The sequence below is a fragment of the Brachyhypopomus gauderio genome, unplaced genomic scaffold (genome assembly GCF_052324685.1).
Source record: "Brachyhypopomus gauderio isolate BG-103 unplaced genomic scaffold, BGAUD_0.2 sc67, whole genome shotgun sequence".
Lineage (NCBI taxonomy): Eukaryota > Metazoa > Chordata > Actinopteri > Gymnotiformes > Hypopomidae > Brachyhypopomus > Brachyhypopomus gauderio.
The window spans coordinates 1,292,191-1,313,777 of record NW_027506888.1 but is presented as its reverse complement, the minus strand read 5'-3'; the positions used below and the strand labels follow the sequence as shown (position 1 = coordinate 1,313,777).

Genomic DNA, 21,587 nt, shown 5'->3' with positions numbered 1-21,587 from the left:
ATCAAAGCTGGTGTCTTCGTTGTACCACAAATCAAGAAGATCATAAAGTACCGTGAATTTCCCAAGAAGCTGAATAGGAAGGAGAGCGGCTTGGAGCAGTTTTGTCACAGTGGTTCGCGGCTTCCTAGGCAATCATAAAGATGAAAACCATGTACAACTGGTTCAGACTCTGATAAAGAACTATGCTGCAATGGGCTGCAGGATGTCACTCAATATCCATATCCTTGATGCTCATCTTGATAAGTTCAAAGAGAACATGGGAGTTTATTCAGAGGAGCAAGGCGAGCGCTTCCACCAGGACATTATGAACTTTGAACGCCGTTACCAAGGATAATATAACGAGAACATGATGGGCGACTATATTTGGGGATTGATTCGTGAAACTGATTTGCAGTATAGTCGTAAATCTCGGAAAACCACACACTTCTGAACAGTTTTTGGTAATCTGTATAAATTTGCAATGCCTATAGTGTTCTTAGTCTGACTGTATAAATGAGAAGATGCAAAATCGTCTGCCTCTATAATAAAAATTCATAATTTTCATTGCCATGGTCACAAAAGCGAAGTTTATGATGAATTTAAGCAATTTATAATTTGTTTTAGACATAAGCAATTGGAATATAACATTAAAAAGCTGGGAACAAAACTTGTTACATAGTGTAATAATCAGTGAATTATCCAGGAAGGAAAAAAATTGGAATTTGCACTGTGGTATATCACTTGTGAAAAACTCCACTTCCCCTAACTCATTTAACCCATCTCGGCATTTCCTGTGGTTTTAGGTGTCTTGTGAGATGCTTGTGAGATATGAGCCGTGCAGACAAGAACAGGATCAGCATTAACCAGTGCATATGTGTATTTTGTCTGTGTGTATATATGTATCATTACCATGGCTGGAGTACTGACCGAGCCAGTGGGGCCAGCGCCCAGGGGCCCTTGAGGTCAGGGGGCCCCGGGGAAACCCCGGCCGAAAACTTTTTGCGATGCCTATCAACATTTATGGTACAATATATTTTTATTTCCGAGGGCCCTCCATTTTAAGGATCCTCTGACTATTAGGGACTTTGACCCCAGGGCCTCTTGGGGGCCCTAACCATGCTTTTGGGGCCCCTAGCCATGCTTTTGGGGTCCCTAGCCATGCTTTTGGGCCCCTTAGGAAAATGGATGAGGCGTTGTGGCACTGCTCTGACTTCGACTTCTGGCTATTAGGGGTCCTAGGAAAGAGCAGGGCATACCATTAGAGGGCCCTTGATCACGAGGGCCCCTGCTATGGGGCCCTTGACTTCCATAGAAGTCGTTTACCATGGCTCCTTGACTTTCTAGGGACCTACAAATTCAGGCCCTTACTTAATGTTTCTGAATTTGTATTGTTTCAAAATTATTATGTTCGATTTCTCTTAAGCGCAGAGACACAAATTAATTTAGCAACTTTGCAATTATTTAAATTTAAGACAAGCAATTTGTCTGATGAATGCTATCTTTGACACCGATTAAATTTAGTGAATTTGGGGAGTGCAACTCTTTGCCCAGGGGCCCAGACTATCCTTAATCTGTCCTTGATCATTACCTGTTACAGTTTTTTACGACTGCTAACATGCATTTGTCCAATCTGTAGTAACATTTTCAAAACTCTAAACGCAGTGAACACAACATCAGTCTTCAGTGGTGTTACGTCCTCGTCTATGCTAGAGGAACAGTAACATAGAGGTGAATGTTTTATAGAGGCTGAATGAAAAAGGGACTGGACAACCAGGCAAAAATTGATGAAAAGTTAACCTTTCAGACATAGTAGTAGATAAATGTCACGTTGCGGAGGGCCCCCTGCCGGTCGCCCCCGTCCACAGCAGCAGCTGTCCTGTTTGTGGTTATGTTGTGTTCGTCCCTCAGGTGGGTGGGGCCCACGATCCGTCTCACCTGAGGGTCTATATATGTCTTGTCTTTGTACCAAGTGACCGCTGGTTATTATATCCTTAATTCGGATCGACTCACGGGTTTTTGGTTTGGCTTCTTCCCTCGATGCCGCCGGCGTTACACTGTTACTGTGTACAGCTGTGTGTGCAGAGTCAGAGTTGGACTTGGTTGAAGACATTGAACTAAGAACTCGACTGGGTTTCTCCTAGGCTTCTCTTGAGTTTATCCTGAGGTTTTCCTGTGTCACCTTTCTTCTCTCTTTCTTTTGTGCTAGTTGCAGTGGTGACTGATTGCAGTTGGTGTAAAGAGATGACATTTCAAGAGCCACCCATTCTCCTGAGTGTTAACTCTGGTTGGACCAAGGTCTTCTGGAAACATGAACTCCTGTTGTTAGCATATCTAAACTATTTTAACTAACAGAATTAATAAACCGTTTAAATGAATTGTTTAATTGCCTACAGTCCAACCTTGTGCTGACCATTTGAGACCTTCCCTAAGAGAGTTGAACTTTTCATTCATGATATTTACTGTTGTACTGCTGTTTTTATAAGACAGGATTGCAGCATGCAATTACAGTTTTGACTGAAGTAGAGAGATTTGCAGAAAATAAGGGGTTTTGCAAGATGTGTTAATGCTTCTCAAGCTGTGATGGCGTTGGCTTGTTGGAGAATTGTTAATAAAATTTTTCAGCAATATTAACCAGCTCTTCAGAAGAGAGGGGTCCGGCATTCCCACCATGTCTGCAATGTTGCATGTTGGATGCAAATAATGCCTGCAGGATTTGTTGGTGTTAGTGTTTCAGATGAGGAAACACAACAGCACATTCACAAGCCACACACAAACACACATAAATGCACAGTAAATGTATCCTATATTTCTATATGGTTTTACACTGCACTTTTTAAATACTAGAAAATAACATTTAAAAGTTAAATGTTTTTAAGGGCCTTCAAGTGCTACCTTACACACCTCCTACCTGCCTGTTTACAAGACCATGACTTGCACTATTCAAACTTCTGCCATTTAAGGTTCTTGGTGTGACACTTGAGTGATGTCACAATCACACTGTTACTTTTCAACCTCAACAGAGGGACTGTGACACATCCCTTGTGTGATCCTGAGGTTGTAAGAGGTTTTTGCCTTTTATGTCTCATTAGGTTATTAGAACATAACCAGGAGCAGTAGCAGAAAAGACTTCAGTACAAAAAGGTGCTTCCTCATTGGTTAAAAGGTAAGGATGATCTGATCATTATCATGCACACTGTATAATAATAATAATAATAATAATAATAATAATAATAATCTTTATTTGTATAGCACCTTTCATACATACATGCAACTCAAAGTGCTTTACAGAATAAATAAAATATTATAATAATTATAATATAATTATATAATATTACAAAATAAATATTGCTATGTATAGCATCAAATAATATAAGACAAGACATAACATTGCTGCTATTCTTCTGACCTCCTATTATTCTGTAAGTACAAATAACCCCAGCATTCATCATTTTTCCTGTTGACATGCATGAACTGATGTGAAGCTTGATGGGGGGAAAAGCAGATGTTTCTGAAGTATGTTATAGTTTATGGCATGTTGAAATGGTTATTACTTATTACATCCAAATACAATGGCATTATCTTTAGATATTCATAAAAAATGTTTGTGTGTGCAAATAATCATTAAGAACACTGAACCACAGATACAGCAGATCTGTTAGCCATGAGCACTTGATCATGAACATGGAATTCAAAGAAAGGGGAACTAACCAACACTGTTAGTAACAGCTCAACATCCTGAGAGGAAATTTATGCAGACCCAACTTGCTATGCAGTCACTGATTATATCTAAATGGTCTTTAACAGTCTGCTAATGATATCTTTCTCTCATACATATGTCAAAAAAGGTAGTTACAGGTAGAGGTAGCTAAAATTGCAGTGAAGACCACAAGGTTTCCATCCAGAGAAACAGCATGTTGCAGACAGAGGGCCTTCATCAGGTGCAGTGACCTGGCTACACTTTCAGGGGTGTAGCACTGGTGGTTTCAATGCTGATTCACCACACAGGAAAAGGCAGTGAGAGTGCAGCTCTTGAGGTGTGTGTAAGAGTGTAAGAGTGCTCGTTATGACCGACAGGATGTTGCGCTCGGTCAAGCTGCCCCTCAACTTAACGCTCCCTCTAAGAAATGCCTGGTCATGTGTTTTCACTGAAAGATAATCAGGGCTGAGACAGGAAGGAAGAAGTTCATGAAAGGTCTACACTAGGGTTATGATGGTATCAGCTTTCACTACATGATATTCTTGACATAAAGAAAGTACAATAACCATAATATCGTGGTATCGAAAATTTCAACAAACTCAAGACGCTGCCCCTTTAAGAGAAAAGAGCCTGCCGATCCTGCTCTGGTCATGGTTTAAAGGAGGGTTTCGTATGAGCAGGCTATACAGTATGTCATGTAGAATTAGACTTGTGTGCTGTGTGTACATGACCTAGAGTGGGTAACTGATGTTTGTATAATTGTTTGTATAATTTTCTCAGGTTAATTGTGATGCATTTTTCCCCTGTTAATTTCAAATCACCTTGCTAATACAGCTAGCTAAACAATGGCTGACATGGGTGGGGTGAGTTGTACCACAGCTTTACAGCCATCACCTTAGGCTACTAATACTATGCTAAGCTAATGATGTTCATAGCCAGTGTTCTCAAGTCTCACGCATTGAGCGTGTGACACACGCATTTTACCGTCTTCACACGCGGGGGGTGTTACCGGGGCAGTGGACACAAATTAAGTATTATATCGCGATCGATCGCCAGTGGATGGCGCCAGAGCGAACTAGTAACTCATTGAATCATAGATGTGGATCCGAGGTAAATAAATTAGATTTTTTTTTCGGCGTGAGAAATCGGAAGTGTGGCATGTGAAGACGGTCAAATGCATGTGTCACTTGAGACTTGAGAACACTGATGAGGAGGTAGGTGCCATGATCTTCTGTATATCTGTTCATCTAGTTGCCATTTCACTTTCCGTGAATTAGTGTAATTGCTCTTTTCATAGGATTTTGTAGTTATGGTTACAGACTATGTCACTGCACTTGTAATCAGAGATTTCCTTAAGGGAAAAGAGAATGGGTGTGGCTACCCACAGTAAACTGGCCAGCATCAATAGAGGTTGAATTAAAAATTACTTTGTTTAATTATAACTTTATTGCTATGTTACCATGTTACAGATTTCCATCATCATCAGGACGAAGCCCACCCTCTAGTTACCCTAAATACACCTTGAAAACACAAACCCTCCACAGAAAAAGCTCTTCCCTTTAGCTCAACATAATTAAAGTTTTGTGGGGTCACTTGGACAAGCAAAAAATAAAGGCAACATCATTAAGTAGGGAAGAATGTACAGTTGTGATCAAATTTATTCAACCCCCACTGAAATAAAGTGTTTTGGCCAGTTTGACATTGATTTTGATCATTTCAGTCATCTTATTTACAATTATATCAAAGAGGCACTTATAAATTAGACAAACATAACATAATATTTATGATGGAATAACCACAAATGTCTTTACTGTGCTCACATCATTATCAGTTTTATTCAACCCCCTAGTGACATTATTTTTTAGTACTTAGTACAACATCCTTTTCCAGTTATGACAGCTTTCAAGCGTGAAGCATAGCTTGACACAAGTGTCTTGCAGTGACCTATGGGTATCTTAGCCCATTCTTCATGGGCAAAAGCCTCCAGTTCAGTCACATTCTTAGGCTTGCGCACTGCAACTGCCTTCTTTAGGTCCCACCAGAGGTTCTCAATTGGATGGATTTAAGTCTGGTGATTGCGATGGCCACTCTAGAATGTTCCAGCCTTTCATGTTCAACCATGCTCTAGTGGACTTGGATGTGTGCTTCGGATCATTGTCCTGTTGGAAGATCCAACGTCTCCCAAGCCGCAGGTTTGTGACTGACTCCATCACATTTTCCTCCAAGATCTCCTGGTACTGAAGGGAATTCATGGTACCCTGCACACGTTGAAGCTTTCCTGTACCATTAGAAGCAAAACAGCCCCAAAGCATAATTGACCCCCCGCCATGCTTCACAGTAGGCAAGGTGTTCTTTTGTTCATAAGCCTGGTTCTTCCTTCTCCAAACATAGCGCTGGTCCATTGTCCCAAACAGTTCTAATTTAGTTTCATCTGACCACAGTACACTGTTCCAAAACCTTTGTGGCTTGTCCACATGACTTTTGGCATACTGCAGTCGACTTTTCTTGTTCTTTGGAGTCAGCAAGGGGGTGCGTCTGGGCGTTCTGGCATGGAGGTCTTCGTTATGCAGTGCGCGCCTTATTGTCTGAGCTGAAACTTCAGTGCCCACATCTGACAGGTCTTTTTTCAGATTCTTAGCAGTCACGCGGGGATTTTTCTCCACATTACGCTTCAGGTAGCGCACAGCAGTCGCGGTCAGGATCTTCTTTCTGCCACGACCAGGTAACGTTTCCACTGTGCCCTTTAACTTGAACTTGCGAATGATACTTCCGATAGTGTCTCTTGGAATATTTAACAACTTCGCAATCTTTTTATATCCATTGCCATTCTTGTGAAGAGCAATAACCTCTTCTCTTGTCTTCTGGGACCATTCTCTTGCCTTCACCATGCTTGGAAACACACCAGTAGATGTCTAGAAGGAGCTGAGTATCACAGTCCTTTTAAATCTGCCTAATTGGTGCTTATCATGCTTGATTGCTGCTCGTTGACATCCACAGATGTTTTCAATACCTGATGGAAAACACTGGAATGAACCTCTGTTCTTAGGAGTGGTAGTCGTAAAGGGGTTGAATAATTGTGTCAATGAAGAAATCACAAAAAGGCCATTTAATACTTTATGACAAAAAAAATTGATGCTATCTTAGTTGCATTTAGTTCTTTAACAAGTCCTTGTAAGATTTCATTATGAACACAATTACAAATGTGCACTGAATTCCATAAAACCCTTCGCAGCATTGGGGGTTGAATAAATTTGATCACAACTGTATCAGGGTAACAGGCAGTGCTAGTGAGCAGTGTTGCGAATAACGCCCTTAAAAATAACGCCGTTAGGTAACGGCGTCATTTTGCCAGTAACGGGATAATATAATTAATTACTTTTCCTGTCGTTACAACACCGTTGACGTTACTGGTCATTAAAAGCGGTGTGATACTATTTATTGATATACTAACAGTAATGCGAGCAGACCGCTGCCCAGGCTAGTGAGGAGTAACAGATCTCGATAGGTCACAGTTCTCGGTGTAACACCTGTTTAACTTAACAAGTCAGTAAGCGATTGGCTAAGGCAGCGTTATGGTAGCCAATCAGAGCCAGTGTTTTTACACACGTACCGGAGAAGAGGCAGAAATGGCGAGTCAGGAGCAAGCCGAAGAAAAATTAGCATTTTCAAGGCTGTTGTGAACAAACCAGTTGTCTCAGGTTGAGAGAATTTAATTTAATTTGATAGATGTAAATGCACTTTATATAGTGTAACTGTTTACTTTTGCATTTATATATATATATATATATATATATATATATATATATATATATATATATATATATATATATATATATACAAAGATTTGGGAATTTAAAGGATTTTATCCTGCACTGGTCTGTTGATGTGCAATAAATATCAAAAGTTAAACACCTTTCTGATCTACTCATTTCAACTGACTGTGAAAACTGCTTTTTCAAAAAATCCTTATTCAATGGCATATAACTTTTCTTTTACTGTAATGCAAATAGTTACTTTCCCTGGTAACGAGTTACTTTTATTATAGGGTAATTCAGTTACTAAGTAGTGAGTAGCAAGTAGTGAGTAACTATAACTAATTACGTTTTAAAAGTAACGTTCCCAACACTGCTAGTGAGTCTGTTACCTATGCGTTGTGTGTGAGCTTGAGTAAGACACACTGTGTTACGACCACTGCTGTGTGTGTGTGTGTGTGTGTGTGTGTGTGTGTGTGTGTGTGTGTGTGTGTGTGTGTGTGTGTGTGTGTGTGTGTGTGTGAGTTGAGTTAGTGAGTGATTATCAATATATGTTTGCTAAACTGCACATTGGAACTGGCTAAACGCAATTTCAAACTTCTGTGTTAACCTTGTTACATAGATTTTTGACAATACAGTTCACTTGACTTGACTTGGTCGTTGCGTTGCTGGTGTCTGACGCTACAGGTCCAGATGTGTCTCTCCTCCAACCATGTCACGCTCCCTCCCCCTAGACGCATAGAGACATACGGGTACGCGAGTTGGAATTAGAGCTTGAGTTGAAGCGTAGTACCCCTGCTATTCCTGCCGCCGTGAGAGCACCTGTCCCTGCGCCACGCATTAAAAACTTTTGAGCGGCACAGAAACCCCTGTCCCTGTTCCTCGCAGGTTTTCCATGGCCTCTTCACCTGTTGTAGTTTCGCAGCAACCCCGTTCCGCAGGCAACGTGTATGGCGGTTTTGATGTGAGCAAAAACCTGTCTGTTGTTCCGTCATTTAGAGAAGGTGAGGTAGACACATACTTCTCTGTTTTTGAACGGGTTCCCACCAATGGCCTAAAGATGTTTGGCCTTTGCTTCTGCAGTGCAAATTGGTAGGCAGAGCTCAGGAAGTGTATTCTGCTCTGACTTTAGAGTAGAGTTTGGACTATGATGCGATGAAATCTGCTGTTTTACGGGCTTATGAGTTAGTACCCAAAGCGTATCGCCAGAGATTTCGCGGGCATATGAAGTCTAGTAGTCAGACGTATGTGGAGTTCGCCCGAGAAAAGGCTGCGTTATTGGAGAAGTGGTGCTCGGCTTGCGAAGTCACTACCCTTAACAGTTCAAGGAGTTGATTTTATTGGAAGAGTTTAAATCCTGTGCTCCGGAAAGGTTGGTGGTTCACATAAATGAACAAAAAGTAGCGTCACTATTGGATGCGGCGGTTTTGTCCGATGAATTTGTGCTTACGCACAAAACTGTTTTCCCTACGCCCCGTAGGGACCATCAGGATTCGCGGAAAGATAGTCCCCAGAATTCCAGGAAAGCTCCGGTTTCTTCCGAGACCCGTGAGTGTTTTTACTGTCATGAGGTAGGGCATGTTATATCGGCTTGCCCTAAGCTGAGATCTAAGACCCAGCGGAAGGTCGGTACGGTACCTAAACCAGTTGGATTGGTAGGTTCTCCTCCCCCAAGCCCTTCAAGTTCACTGTCTGTTTTAGATGCACCTGACGCATCGTTTGCCCCTTTTGTTCTGGACGGAACGGTAGCATTATCAATGACAGACACTGTTCAGCAGCCGATACGTATCCTAAGGGACATGGGTGCTGCCCAGTCATTTCTGGTAGATACAGTCCTCCGGTTAGACGAAATGAATAGCTGTGGGACCGATGTCTTAGTCCAAGGCCTGGATATGAGAGCTATGAAAGTGCCATTGTACATGGTTTATTTGCGCTGTGATTTGGTAACAGGGTTGGTGAAAGTGGCTGTCCGCTCACAGCTGCCTGTGCCCGTTGTTACATTTATTCTGGGTAATGATTTCGCTGGCTCATTAGGTTGGTCACTGTCAGAGGTGACCCCTATACCGGACGTTTGTACTCAGTCTGTTGCAGATGAATACCCTACGGTGTTCAGAGCCTGTGTCCTTCCTCAGAGCAGGAAGTTCACTGATGTGGAGGACCTCTCCAATTTGTTTATGTGTGATACAGTTAAGCAGGCGGAAGGTAAGGATGATAATTTTACTATTCTTACCTGTCCGAGAAACTCTAAGTCATCGGAAAACGATGTTAACATGGCACACTCACTGCCTTTCACTCATCTGGAGTTAATTGCAGCTAAGCAACAGGACGGTACTCTTTCTCAGTGCGCTGAGTCAGCGGTAGATAAAGCCGATATCTCTACCCGCTCTGTGGCTTATTTTTATGATGACAAGGTGTTGATGCGCTGGTGGGGTGGGCGTGGCTTGGTCCCAGAGGTGGTTTCAGAGCTCTGTGTCAGTCTGAAATCAGTGACCAATGGAGATTGCAGAGGAACGCCTTTATCTAAGCCCCTCCCACACGTGAAATGTGTTCCAAAAGTCAGAAGCAAAAAACGAAGCAGAAGCAAAGAGAGATTCCAGAAGCAAAAGACCTTACTTGGAAACCTGTCTTGCCTCAGCAAGACTGTCAACGGGCCTGCTTATCCATGTTGTGGAAGCAAATGCTTATAACCTGACTTTAAATTCATCGATTGGTTTTAGAAATGACTCATACGAAAGCTGAAACCCTCCCAAATGAGATTAAATTTACGAAAATAAATTTGCTTCACTGCAGAAATATTGATAATTTCATGAACACAGAAAGGTCAGATTTTGGCAAGACAAAAGTTTTGTCGCCCACAGAAAGTAAGGTGAAAATCAAACAATTCACGTCATATACAAATATATGCTTCATAACACTGGTGAATGACGTTGTGGTGCTTTTAGAGCCATATTTAATATTTTGTGTGATTTCCACGAGCTTGAAGGACCGCAACCATGCTCAATGATGTTCATGTCTGGTGACTGAGCTGGCCAGTGCTGGAGCACCTTGATCTTCTTCGCCTTGAGGAACTTTGATGTAGAGATGGATGTATGAGATGGAGCACCATCCTGCTGCAAATTTGACCCCTTTTATAATTGGGAATGGAAAATGTAGCTAATACTTCTTGATATTTTAGGCTATTGATATTGCCTTCCACCTTGCAAATGTTTCGCACACCCCCATACTGAATGTAACCCCAGATCATGATCTTTCCACCACCAAACAAGACTGTTTTCTGGTTGAATCTTGGATCCTTACTGAAGATTCATCTGAGAAATCAACCTTCTGCCACTTTTCCAGCATCCATCCGTTTAGCAGGCTGTGGGCCTTGGCAAATGCCACATGGTTTTTTACCTGCCTTTTGTTTAGTGCTGGCTTCTGGGCACTGATTCGAGAGAAAATCCTACACTCTGTTCTAGTTGACACAGGGACTTGAGGTGACCAGGCCTGGTGGAGCTCTGCTGCAGTGGAAGAGGTACTGGCTTTGGATTTTCTAACCAACAAATCTTCCTCCCGAGCAGTTGTCTTGTGGGGTCTGCCGGACCAGGGCTTGTCAAAAACATCTCCAGTCTCTTAAAATCTTTTTTTAATTCTTTGTACTTGACGCTGAGACACATTAAAGGAGTCAGCCACCTCTGCAGTGGATTTGGTCTTCAGCATCTTGATAATCAATGATAGCCGCAGGATGGATTTTTGGCATGTTGTCAGAGGTCAAGTGGAAGTGCAAGTGAAGGTCTGGGGGGCTGGAGTTCTTTTTATACACACCCACTAATTAACCAATCAATTAGTGAGCACAGGTGAGGCTGTAAACTAAGATTGGGTGCATTATATGACAAGGCGACAAAACTTTTGTCTTGCCAAAATATGACCTTTCTGTGTTCATTAAATGATCAATATTTCTGCAGTGAAGCAAATTTATTTTCGTAAATTAAATCTCATTTGTGAGGGTTTCAGCTTTCATATGAGTCATTTCTAAAACCAATCGATGACTTTAAAGTCAGGTTATAAGCTTTTGTTTCCACAACATGGATAAGCAACAGAACTTATGTCAGGGACTGTACAGTAGTGCTTTATTGACTTTGTAACTTGCATTGACCACTGGCGTCTAAACGTGATGAGTTAGACATTGCTGTGCCCATGTGTTAAAATAATAAACTGCACTCTTGTCACAAAAAACTAAAATTACACATACAACATTCAAACAGGGGAAAACATCACAAACACAAGTCTTAATGCCAGGTAGTACTCATGCCAGCTTACTTTGTAGGCAGCCTTCCAAGACTACTTTCATTAGTATTAAGTAGAACTTCTTTGATTCATTTCAACATAGAAAGGAAAATGCTGCCAGAAAAACACACATACAGCATTAATGGTAACACACAGAAATTAAAATGATGGTGTATATGGACCAAAGGTACCCAGTTAGGACTTCCTGCAGCTCACTCATTGGTCATGGTGTTGATGTCATCGGAGATATGGTGATGGTGTTGATGTCATTTATCAGTGTGATAGAGAGTGTCCTGGTACACTGAACTGTGTGTTTATCAACAGCCACTGTGTCACTGCTGCTCAGTCCACACAGAAGAGAAATGAGCTACTCTCTGACATGTGAGTTCACTCTTTATGTATTCTAATCATAGCAAACATTTAGTTTAAATCCATGAGATTTCCTTAAGAAACATTGCTCTTCATTCCCTTGTTTTATTGTGCTGAATATTTTCACCTACCCGCACCACATTGCCTATGGCCAAGAATGGAAATAGGCATAGGTGAAAATGTAATGCTTGTGAAATTTCAGAATTGGATCAGACCAATTATGCAGAATGGCATGTAGCCCAGTGAACATTATGAGAATGTGAGTTATGAGAATATGAGTTTCTTATTCATACAACAGCCTGAAATTGGATACTTTACAGCGAACTGCTGTCAGCAACTATGAAACTATACACAGAGAGGGGACACAGAGAGACAGTGAGGGGATACAGAGAGACAGTAATGGGGACACAGAGAGACAGTGAGTGGAAACAGAGACAGTGAGTGGAAACAGAGAGACAGTGATGGGGACACAGAGAGACAGTGAGGGGATACAGAGAGACAGTAATGGGGACACAGAGAGAGTGAGTGGAAACAGAGAGACAGTAGGGGGACACAGAGAGACAGTAGGGGGACACAGAGAGACAGTGAGTGGACACAGAGAGACAGTGAGGGGGACACAGAGAGACAGTGAGGGGACACAGAGAGACAGTGAAGGGGACACAGAGAGTACTCTCCAGTCCACTAGCCACTGCATCTCTAACCCTCCCCAGAGCTCCAGTTCCTTCAGGCTTTTATTAATCAACATTTGCCTACAACTGACCAATCAGAAGAAACCACATACTAGCAGTACCTTGTGTACTCACACTAACGATAGGTATCACACCCTTAGCAACTCATACCTGATGATAGGACACTGATTGAATGTCCTGAACAACAGCTAACCAGCCGTGGGGCCACCATGTTAAACGCTACCTCTGTGCTGCTGATATACACATGGCAGGCTGTTAGGCAGGGCCATGCTGGGTTAAGCAGGGTTATGATGGGTTTGGCAGGGTTATGATGGATTATGATGGGTTACGATAGGTTATGTTGGGTTTGCCAGGGTTATGATGGGTTATACTGGGTTTGGCAGGGTTATGATGGGTTATGTTGGGTTTGGCAAGGTTATGATGGGTTATGATGGATTTGGTAGGGTTAGGCAGGGTTAAGCTTTTCTGAAGGCCAAATGAGGCAAAACAAGACAGTGCTGAGGATTTTAATTTAACTGTATTGTTGTAGAGAATTTACCACAATTCCTATAGCAACAATAATAAGTCTGTCCTGCCTTGAATAAATGGTCCACACACCTTTGCCATTCATTGTCACTCAGGCACTGACAGGCCAAACAATACATACATTGCCTACACTTCTGTTTTCATATTTGATAAATGTAAAGAGTAGGGACATTACAAACTATGTTATGAATAAGGAATATGGTATGGTTGACTAAATATAGATTAATATCAGTTATGGCACACTATTTTTATATCCCAGTCTTGGATTATCCCTGAATTTGATTGTGTTAATTGTCTATTTCCATGATGCTGATCATTCTGAAGTACTAGATAAATATGGATGTGTACTCAGTAATGTCTTTCTCTCTCTACACCAGGGGTCATTGCTACTGCAGTGTTAAGTACAGTTGGTGTTACTGAAATTTACTGTAAGTACTAATTCTGTACAAATCCAACACTGCAATGAAATCTTCCTGTGCTATTGTCACGCCTAGCTCCGCCCCCTCCTGTCACTCCTGTTGTTTGGTTCCCTTTAGCTCTGACCAGCCTTTCTCCATGTGCTGCTGTTTTTCCCGTTCGTATCTCCTTCTAGATAGATAGATAGAGCTTTATTTATCCCTTGGGACGGATCCCTTCAGGAAATTGTATATGTTCTTATCTGTTACTCCGCCCTTCTATGATCTGTCCCACCTGTTTCCCTTTGTTTCTTTGTCCTTCATAAGCCCTTTATTTTCCTTTGTTCAGGGCTGGTTATTAAATGTATGAATGAATTGTTTTGCTTCAATCTGGTTGTCATATGTAAGTCAAGTGTTTCTAGTATTGTGCTGTGTATCTTCCTTAGTGTTTTGTTCATTTCCTTTTGCTAGTTAGTTCAGTTCTGTTTTTTTATTATTATAAGTATTCCTGTTGGCTGGTCCTGCCCATATACAGTAAAGCACTGGACAACTTACAACACAAAAGACATGAAATGACCAAGTCACCATATTAATACCCTTCTATCTCTTACACGGACGATGTCTAAGCGAGTCTCAGTGTAACGTTGCGGTGCTAGGAGGAGGACACACGTGCCGAGGAGAGCTGGCATGTAAATTGACGGGATGCGCAAGGTTATCACCTGTGACCGGATTGTGCGCACCGTACGTGGCATGATTTACAACCAAACGAACAAATACACAAAAGACCAACTATCAATAACAAATAGGAAGCGTAATATAAACTCAAAAAGAGACCTTTATAAAGTTCACAAAATAACCAAATCAGGGATAAACAAACAAGGAACTGGACTACTACGTAACAACTAAACAATGAATATTTAAACACTACAGTTACGTACAACATTCACGACCAGACAGGGAATGAGACAAACAGTAATCTAAACCATACACTATGTTAAAAAAATCAGTCACAAAAATACAATCAATAATCAAGCGTACACGTACAATGATAACACTAACCCAGATATAAACTGACACTAAACACTGCGAACTTGAGTAATACAACACGAGCGAATAATCCTGAATCATACAAATTAGGCAAAGCATAACATCTCGAAGCGGAATCAGATTTCATACAGCGACCGCATATTTCCAAAGTAGATAACTCTTCCCTCTTAGCAAATGACCCACACCCAAACCAGAAACAAGGGAGACTATAACCCTGAATAGACATAGGCCTACTATCGTTTTCGGATTATTTTTTATGAACGTTATCGTTTTTCAGCACAATCCATTACTTACATTAGTAACATTATTAAGCGTCACATTTCAAATATTACACATCGCGGATCAGCCCTCAATTCTCTCCATATTTTTATACATCGCTCTTCGTTTTTTTTGCTAGTGGAAGTTTTCTTTATAGTGTAGGAGAGCAAAGCTACTGTATGTCGGTCCAGAGCCGGAGTGGTGTAACAGGCAGAGAGGGATCCAAATGCGGAAGAACACCGCTTTTATTGAAATGAAACGCTGGTACAAACACAGGCAGGTGTATCACGAGCACTATGACTAGTAACAACTGCGTTGTCTTGGCGTGGTCAGGACGGTCCAGGGTCATACCGGGGGAGCCGAAGTCAGGAGGTACAGAGGGACTAGGCAGGAGACAAGGTCGGGGACGTAAGCGAGGGTCGGAACACAGGAAAGCAGACAGGTAATAGAAAGGCTTGGTACGCGGCATGAGTCGGCAATACTTCGCGACTAGGAAGTGGAATGTGGGCGTTTAAGTCGATTCAGCACTGTTTTACTCTATCAGATCGGTATCGGATCAATATGGGCCGATACTAAGCCTCAGATATATGAATGGGTATCGGAAGTGAAAAACATGAATTGGTGCATCCCTAGTCAATATGGGGGGGGGGGGGGGGGGGGGGGGGCAAAAATATTCTCATCTACTAAAGGGGGGCACGGCAGAAAAAGTTTGGGAACCACTGTCCTAGAGTGATTGGCTGCATTGATGGAACCCACATATGTTACCTATTCCAGCACCATTAGAACATGAAGGGGATTACATAAACATAAAATCCATCCATAGCATTAATGTACAGGTAGCATACTAACCTTTATAACCCTTATATATTTATGAATAATGTACTTATCTTTAACAGTAACAAAAATAACCAGTCACCATCGAGATCATATGTGATGCTTCCCACCTCATCACAAATCCGTGATGATTTCACACTGTACAACAAATGTGAACATGGTAGGCCTGTGGTAGTTTTGCTAGTTGTTCACATGCAGTGTAATAGTTAAATCATTGCAAACCCTAGTGCGATATATGACACTATGACGGCCTCCTTCATGGAGACAGAGGGTATCCCTGCCTGTCCTATAGGCCTACCTTATGACTCCCTATTCAGATCCTGCACCTGGACCACAGTCCTGCTACAATCAAGCCCACAGCAAAACCAGGGCAAGAATTTAAATGACGCTAGGAATCCTCAAGGCCAGGTTCCAGAGCCTGAAGGGGCTCAGAGTAACCCCTGATAGGGCGTGCCACATAATAATGGCACGTGTGGTATTACACAACATTGCAACCATACAGGAAGAGTGACAGCCTACCATCTCGGACATGCCCACAGATGAGTAACCTTACATGCATGTGGGTGACAACAGAGATGGTGGAGTTGTCAGAGACTCTGCAATCACTGCTTCCACATTAAATCATGAAACAGAGTGTATTGTCTTATGTTTTCTGAGAATGAAAATTCACTCAGAGAAATGCCAAAAAGAATGGGCTTTGTGAAGCTGTTATATAGGCTGAGGCCACCTCAGAGAGATCAGGCTAACGAACCATGTTTAGCTTTGGGTTCATGCCTGCCCTCTGCCCTGTTACATAATCTTTATGCCTATGTAACAAGCCCGTAACAGTTTGACTGATTTCATTTATATAAGATAAGATAAGATAAGATAAGATAAGATAATCCTTTATTAACCCCTCAGCGGGGAAATTTGCATTGTTACAGCAGCAGAGAATAGGGCAGTCATGGTCTTGTGGTTAGGGAACTGGCCTTGTGACCGGAGGGTCGTGGGTTCGATTCCCAGACCTGAGGCCATGACTGAGGTGCCCTTGAGCAAGGCACCTAACCCCAACTGCTCCCCGGGCGCCAGGGCTAGGGCTGCCCACCGCTCTGGGCATGTGTGCACCACAGCCCCCTAGTAATCACTAGTGTGTGTTTGTGTGTGTGTTCTAATTGCACAGATGGGTAAATGCGGAGGACAAATTTCGATTGGGGTGTAAATTCACAATTGACAAATATGGCACATTTCATTTCACATTTCATAGTGTCAGGAAATACAGAGAAATAAATAAAGAGTATAAATATATATGCAATGTATGTAGTTCTAAACAGTTATGGTTATTATACATGGTAGATTTAAATATTCCACATGGTAGAGCAGTAAGAGCAGTAAAGTACAGTGTGCAGTTTGTTGTACAGTATGAGCTATGGAGAGTTTGTTGTACAGTATGAGCTATGGAGAGTTTGTTGTACAGTATGAGCTATGGAGAGTTTGTTGTACAGTATGAACTATGGAGAGTTTGTTGTACAGTATGACGGCGGCTGGAAGGAAGGACCTGCGGTATCTCTCCTTCACACACCGCGGGTGCAGCAGCCGGGCACTGAAGGAGCTGCTCAGTGCTGACAGGGAGTGGTGCATGGGGTGGGACAGGTTCTTCAACATGTGCTCGAATTTGGTCCTGGTCCTCCTGTCTCCCACCACCTCCACCGAGTCAAGATGGCCCCAGGACAGAGCTGGACTTCTTGATGATTTTGTTCAGTCTCTTCCTGTCAGCAGTGGAGATGCTGCTGCCCCAGCAGACCACTCCATAAAAGATGGCTGATGCCACCACAGCATCGAAGAAGGTCCTCAGGAGCGCACGCTCCACTCCAAAGGACCTGAGTCTCCTCAGGAGATGTAGTCTGCTCTGACCCTTCTGGTAGAGTGCAGCTGTGTTGTCAGTCCAGTCCAGCTTGTTGTTGAGATGAACACCCGGGTACTTGTAGGACCTCACAATCTCAATGTCTATTCCCTGGATGTTCACTGGTACAGGGGAAGAGTGTTTGGCCCTGCGGAAGTCCACTACCAGTTCTTTAGTTTTACTGGTGTTAATCTGCAGGCAGTTCCTCTGGCACCAATCCACAAAGTCCTGCATCAGTCCTCTGTACTCCCTGTCATCTCCCTCACTGATGAGGCCGACAATAGCAGAGTCGTCTGAGAACTTCTGCAGGTGGCAGCTGGCAGAGCTGTACTTGAAGTCAGCAGTGTAGAGAGTGAAGAGAAAGGGAGCCAGGACTGTTCCCTGTGGAGCCCCCGTACTGCAGACAGCCACGTCAGACTGGCAGTCTTGTGTCCTCACATACTGAGGTCGGTTTGTGAGGTAGTCCAAGATCCAGGTGGCGAGGTGATGGTCCAAACCAGCGCACTCCAGCTTGTCCCACAGTAGTGTGGGTTGGATTGTGTTGAAAGCACTAGAGAAATAAAAAAACATGATTCTCACGATGCTCCCAGCATTCTCCAGGTGAGAGAGAGACCTGTGTAGAAGGTGGATGATGGCATCCTCCACTCCAATGCCAGGTTGGTAGGCAAACTGAAGTGGGTCCATAGCTGGACTCACCAGGGGGCAGAGGTGGACAAGAAGCAGTCTCTCCAGGGTCTTCATCAGGTGTGAGGTCAGTGCCACACGCCTGTAGCTATTAAAGTCTTTCGGGTGTGGGGTCTTTGGCACTGGTACCACGCAAGATGTTTTCCACAGCTGTGGAACTCTCCCTAATCTCAGACTGAGATTAAAGATGTGTCCGGCCACACCACACAACTCGTCTGCACAGGACTTGAGAAGCCTTGAGCTGATTCCATCTGGGCCTGTCAGCCTTCCTGATCTTGATCCTCCTGAGCTCACCTCTCACCTGGGACGTCGTTAATTGGGGGGGCTGACTGCTGGAGTGTGTGTCAGCAGGAGAGCCGTTTGGTGGGGGGGTTGAGTGGGGGGGCTGGCTGCTGGAGTGTGTGTCACCGGAGAGCCATTTGGTGGGGGGGTTGAGTGGGGGGGCTGACTGCTGGAGTGTGTGTCAGCAGGAGAGCTGTTTGGTGGGGGGGTTGAGTGGGGGGGCTGGCTGCTGGAGTGTGTGTCAGCAGGAGAGCCATTTGGTGGAGGCTGTGAGTTGAAAGGGAGGGGGTTGGGTGTAAAAGAGGGTGTGGGGCAGTATGCTGATGGTGCCAGACAGGGAGATCCCAGCAGTGGTGTCTGTGAAGTGGAGGGGGCAGGTGAGTGATCAAACCTATTAAAGAACAGGTTGAGTTCATTCACCCACTTCTGGTCCCCTCCAGCCTGGGAGTCAGGCTTCTTGTGGCCGGAAATAGTTTTAAGGCTATTCCAGACTCCTTATATACAAGATACAGACAAAAAGCAGAACGTTTTTAGAAGTTTTTTTGTTAACATTATATAACACTAAGGCAGCAGGCACATGACAATCATCAAAATATACTGACAGTGAAAACAATCCAGTTTTTCAAATTATAGATCAGTTGTAGATCAGTTGTAACATTCTTAGTTACTCAATCAATTCCCATGACAAAATTATCCCTCATAAACAATCGTGTCTGACAGAAATCTTGAAATATCCACAGGTGGAGGTCATATAGATAATTAAATCAAACTCCAGGAAATATTTTAAAATCAAAACAAACACTATAGTCAACAATGGTTTTACAAAGCCAGCATTGAACTAAATTATCCCTTATGTGACGTTTAATCCTTGTAATTTGTCATTAAAAATGGTCCTGAAATCTTTGTTTCATTATTTGTTTTGGATATCGGAATATTAAAGTCTAAAAGCATGTTAGTTATTAAAATTAAAAGTATGTTAGTCTAGAATTTTAGTTAGATTAACATACAATCTGATTTTTTTCCTTCTCTTCATTGTTAGATAATTTCACCATTAATGGCAATGCTAAAGGATCTGCATGTGAACTGCCTTTTACTTACAAAGGAAACTCTTACCATACATGTGTGGGATTGGATCGCCACACACTGTGGTGCAGCACAACTTCTGACTATGACAAAGATGGACAATGGGGTGAATGCCTTGATAAAGGTAGTATCTTCCCAATCTCAGCAATTTCCATATTTTATGGATTTTAAAAAATTATATATATATATATATATATTAGTGCTGTCAATTCCAGGTGCCGCGATTAAAAGTCCTCACCAGGATTTTGCTCAGGGGCTTCCTGGATTGTGTTGATTCCACTAATTTTACCTGGATTGCTAATTAGAAAATCTAGCAAGCTTGAGCAAAATCCTGGTGAGGACTTTTAATCGCGGCACCTGGAATTGACAGCAGTAATATATATATATATATATATATATATATATATATATATATATATATATATATATATATATATATATATATATATATACACTACCGTTCAAAAGTTTGGGGTCACCTAGACAATTTTGTGTTTTCCCATACTTTTATTTATCAAATGAGTTGCAAAATGAATAGAAATATAGTCCAGACATTGACAAAATAATGTAGAAATAATGTTTTTTTTTATTTGAAATAATTTTCTACTTTAAACTTTGCTTTCATCAAAGAATGCTCCCTTAGCAGCAATTACAGCATTGCAGACCTTTGGCATTCTAGCTGATAATTTGCTGAGGTAATCTGGAGAAATTTCACCCCATGCTTCCAGAAGCCGCTCCCACAAGTTTGATTGGGTTGATGGGCCCTTTTTTCGTACCATACGGTCAAGCTGCTCCCACAACAGCTCAATGGGGTTGAGATCCAGCTGCCTGCTTCTTCTCTAAATAGTTTGTGCATAATTTGGAGGTGTGCTTTGGGTCATTGTCCTGTTGCAGGATGAAATTGGCTCCAATCAAGCGCTGTCCACAGGGTATGGCATGGTGTTGCAAAATGGAGTGCAAAGTGGCCTTCCTTTGTCAGGTCCAGCTCCGCCCCCCTCCTTAGTCCCATGTTGTCTGCCCTAGTCCCGCCTTAATATTCTCTTCTTTGTTTTTCTCTCTGTCCATCACGCCCCTGTCATCAGTGTATCACCTGCGTCTCGTTCCCCCCTCCCCTTTTTCAGATTATTTAATCCCCTTTGTTTTAGCCCTTGTTGCGGGTGATTACGTCTTTACTTCGTTGAGTGCTTCCTTGCTCCGGTCCCTCTACGCTCCCTGTCAACTTGACCCTCCGTCTCCTTTCGTGTCGGTTTGGTTGGTTTTGTTGTCTTCTGTCTGCCCCTGTTTTCGGTCCTACTCTTATGTTAGTTCTTCTTGTGTGTTTGTGTCTCAGTTGTCGGATATCGTTGGGCAGTTTGGTGGGTTTGGTTGCTGCGCTTATTTGGTGTTTAGGAATTTGGTGGTTGTGCCTGTATACATACCAGTCGTCGGGTCAGTTCGATGTTTCGATGTTTGTTTCATGTTTCCGGATTCTATATGTATATCAGTATGCGTCTTAGGTCGGCGTGTTAGTTCAATGTTTAGATCACGAGTTAATCATATGTGTATTCAGTAGTTTTGTCTTGTTCGCGTTTACCAGTAGTCTTGTTTTAGTGTGCTTTGATTGTGTGTCTTGCATAGGTCTATTAGGTTATGTCCGTTTGTTAGTTCCGTCTTGTTTTTATGGTATTGATGTTATTGGCTTACTTATCTCTGTATTTGCTGTGTTACGTGTTAATCAGTTTCGGTTTTGTTTACGGTCCTTTCTCTATGTTAATCATCGTATGTTAGCTTGGGTTTATGTCATGCTCGTTTACCTCCCTGTGTGTAGTCTACCACCTTTTATGCAATAAATCAGTTAAAAACCTGCTC

The 21,587-nt window shown here is 42.5% G+C and overlaps 1 protein-coding gene across 2 annotated transcripts in view; it reads left to right on the top strand.

Annotated features, from left to right (window-relative positions):
• The first annotated feature begins 3,004 nt into the window (after positions 1 to 3,004).
• Positions 3,005 to 21,587, top strand: part of LOC143490885 (adhesion G protein-coupled receptor E3-like) — a 30,253-nt gene continuing 11,670 nt past the window's right edge. The window contains exons 1-4 of one of the 2 annotated variants that reach the window (XM_076989428.1): positions 3,005 to 3,142; positions 12,019 to 12,075; positions 13,655 to 13,705; positions 19,696 to 19,863. In XM_076989428.1, the coding sequence (XP_076845543.1) occupies positions 12,057 to 12,075; positions 13,655 to 13,705; positions 19,696 to 19,863 (238 nt within the window). In that variant the 5' untranslated portion in view covers positions 3,005 to 3,142; positions 12,019 to 12,056. Of the gene's footprint in view, positions 3,143 to 12,018; positions 12,076 to 13,654; positions 13,706 to 19,695; positions 19,864 to 21,587 lie in introns of those variants that run through there. The other variant, XM_076989429.1, reaches the window with a different exon arrangement.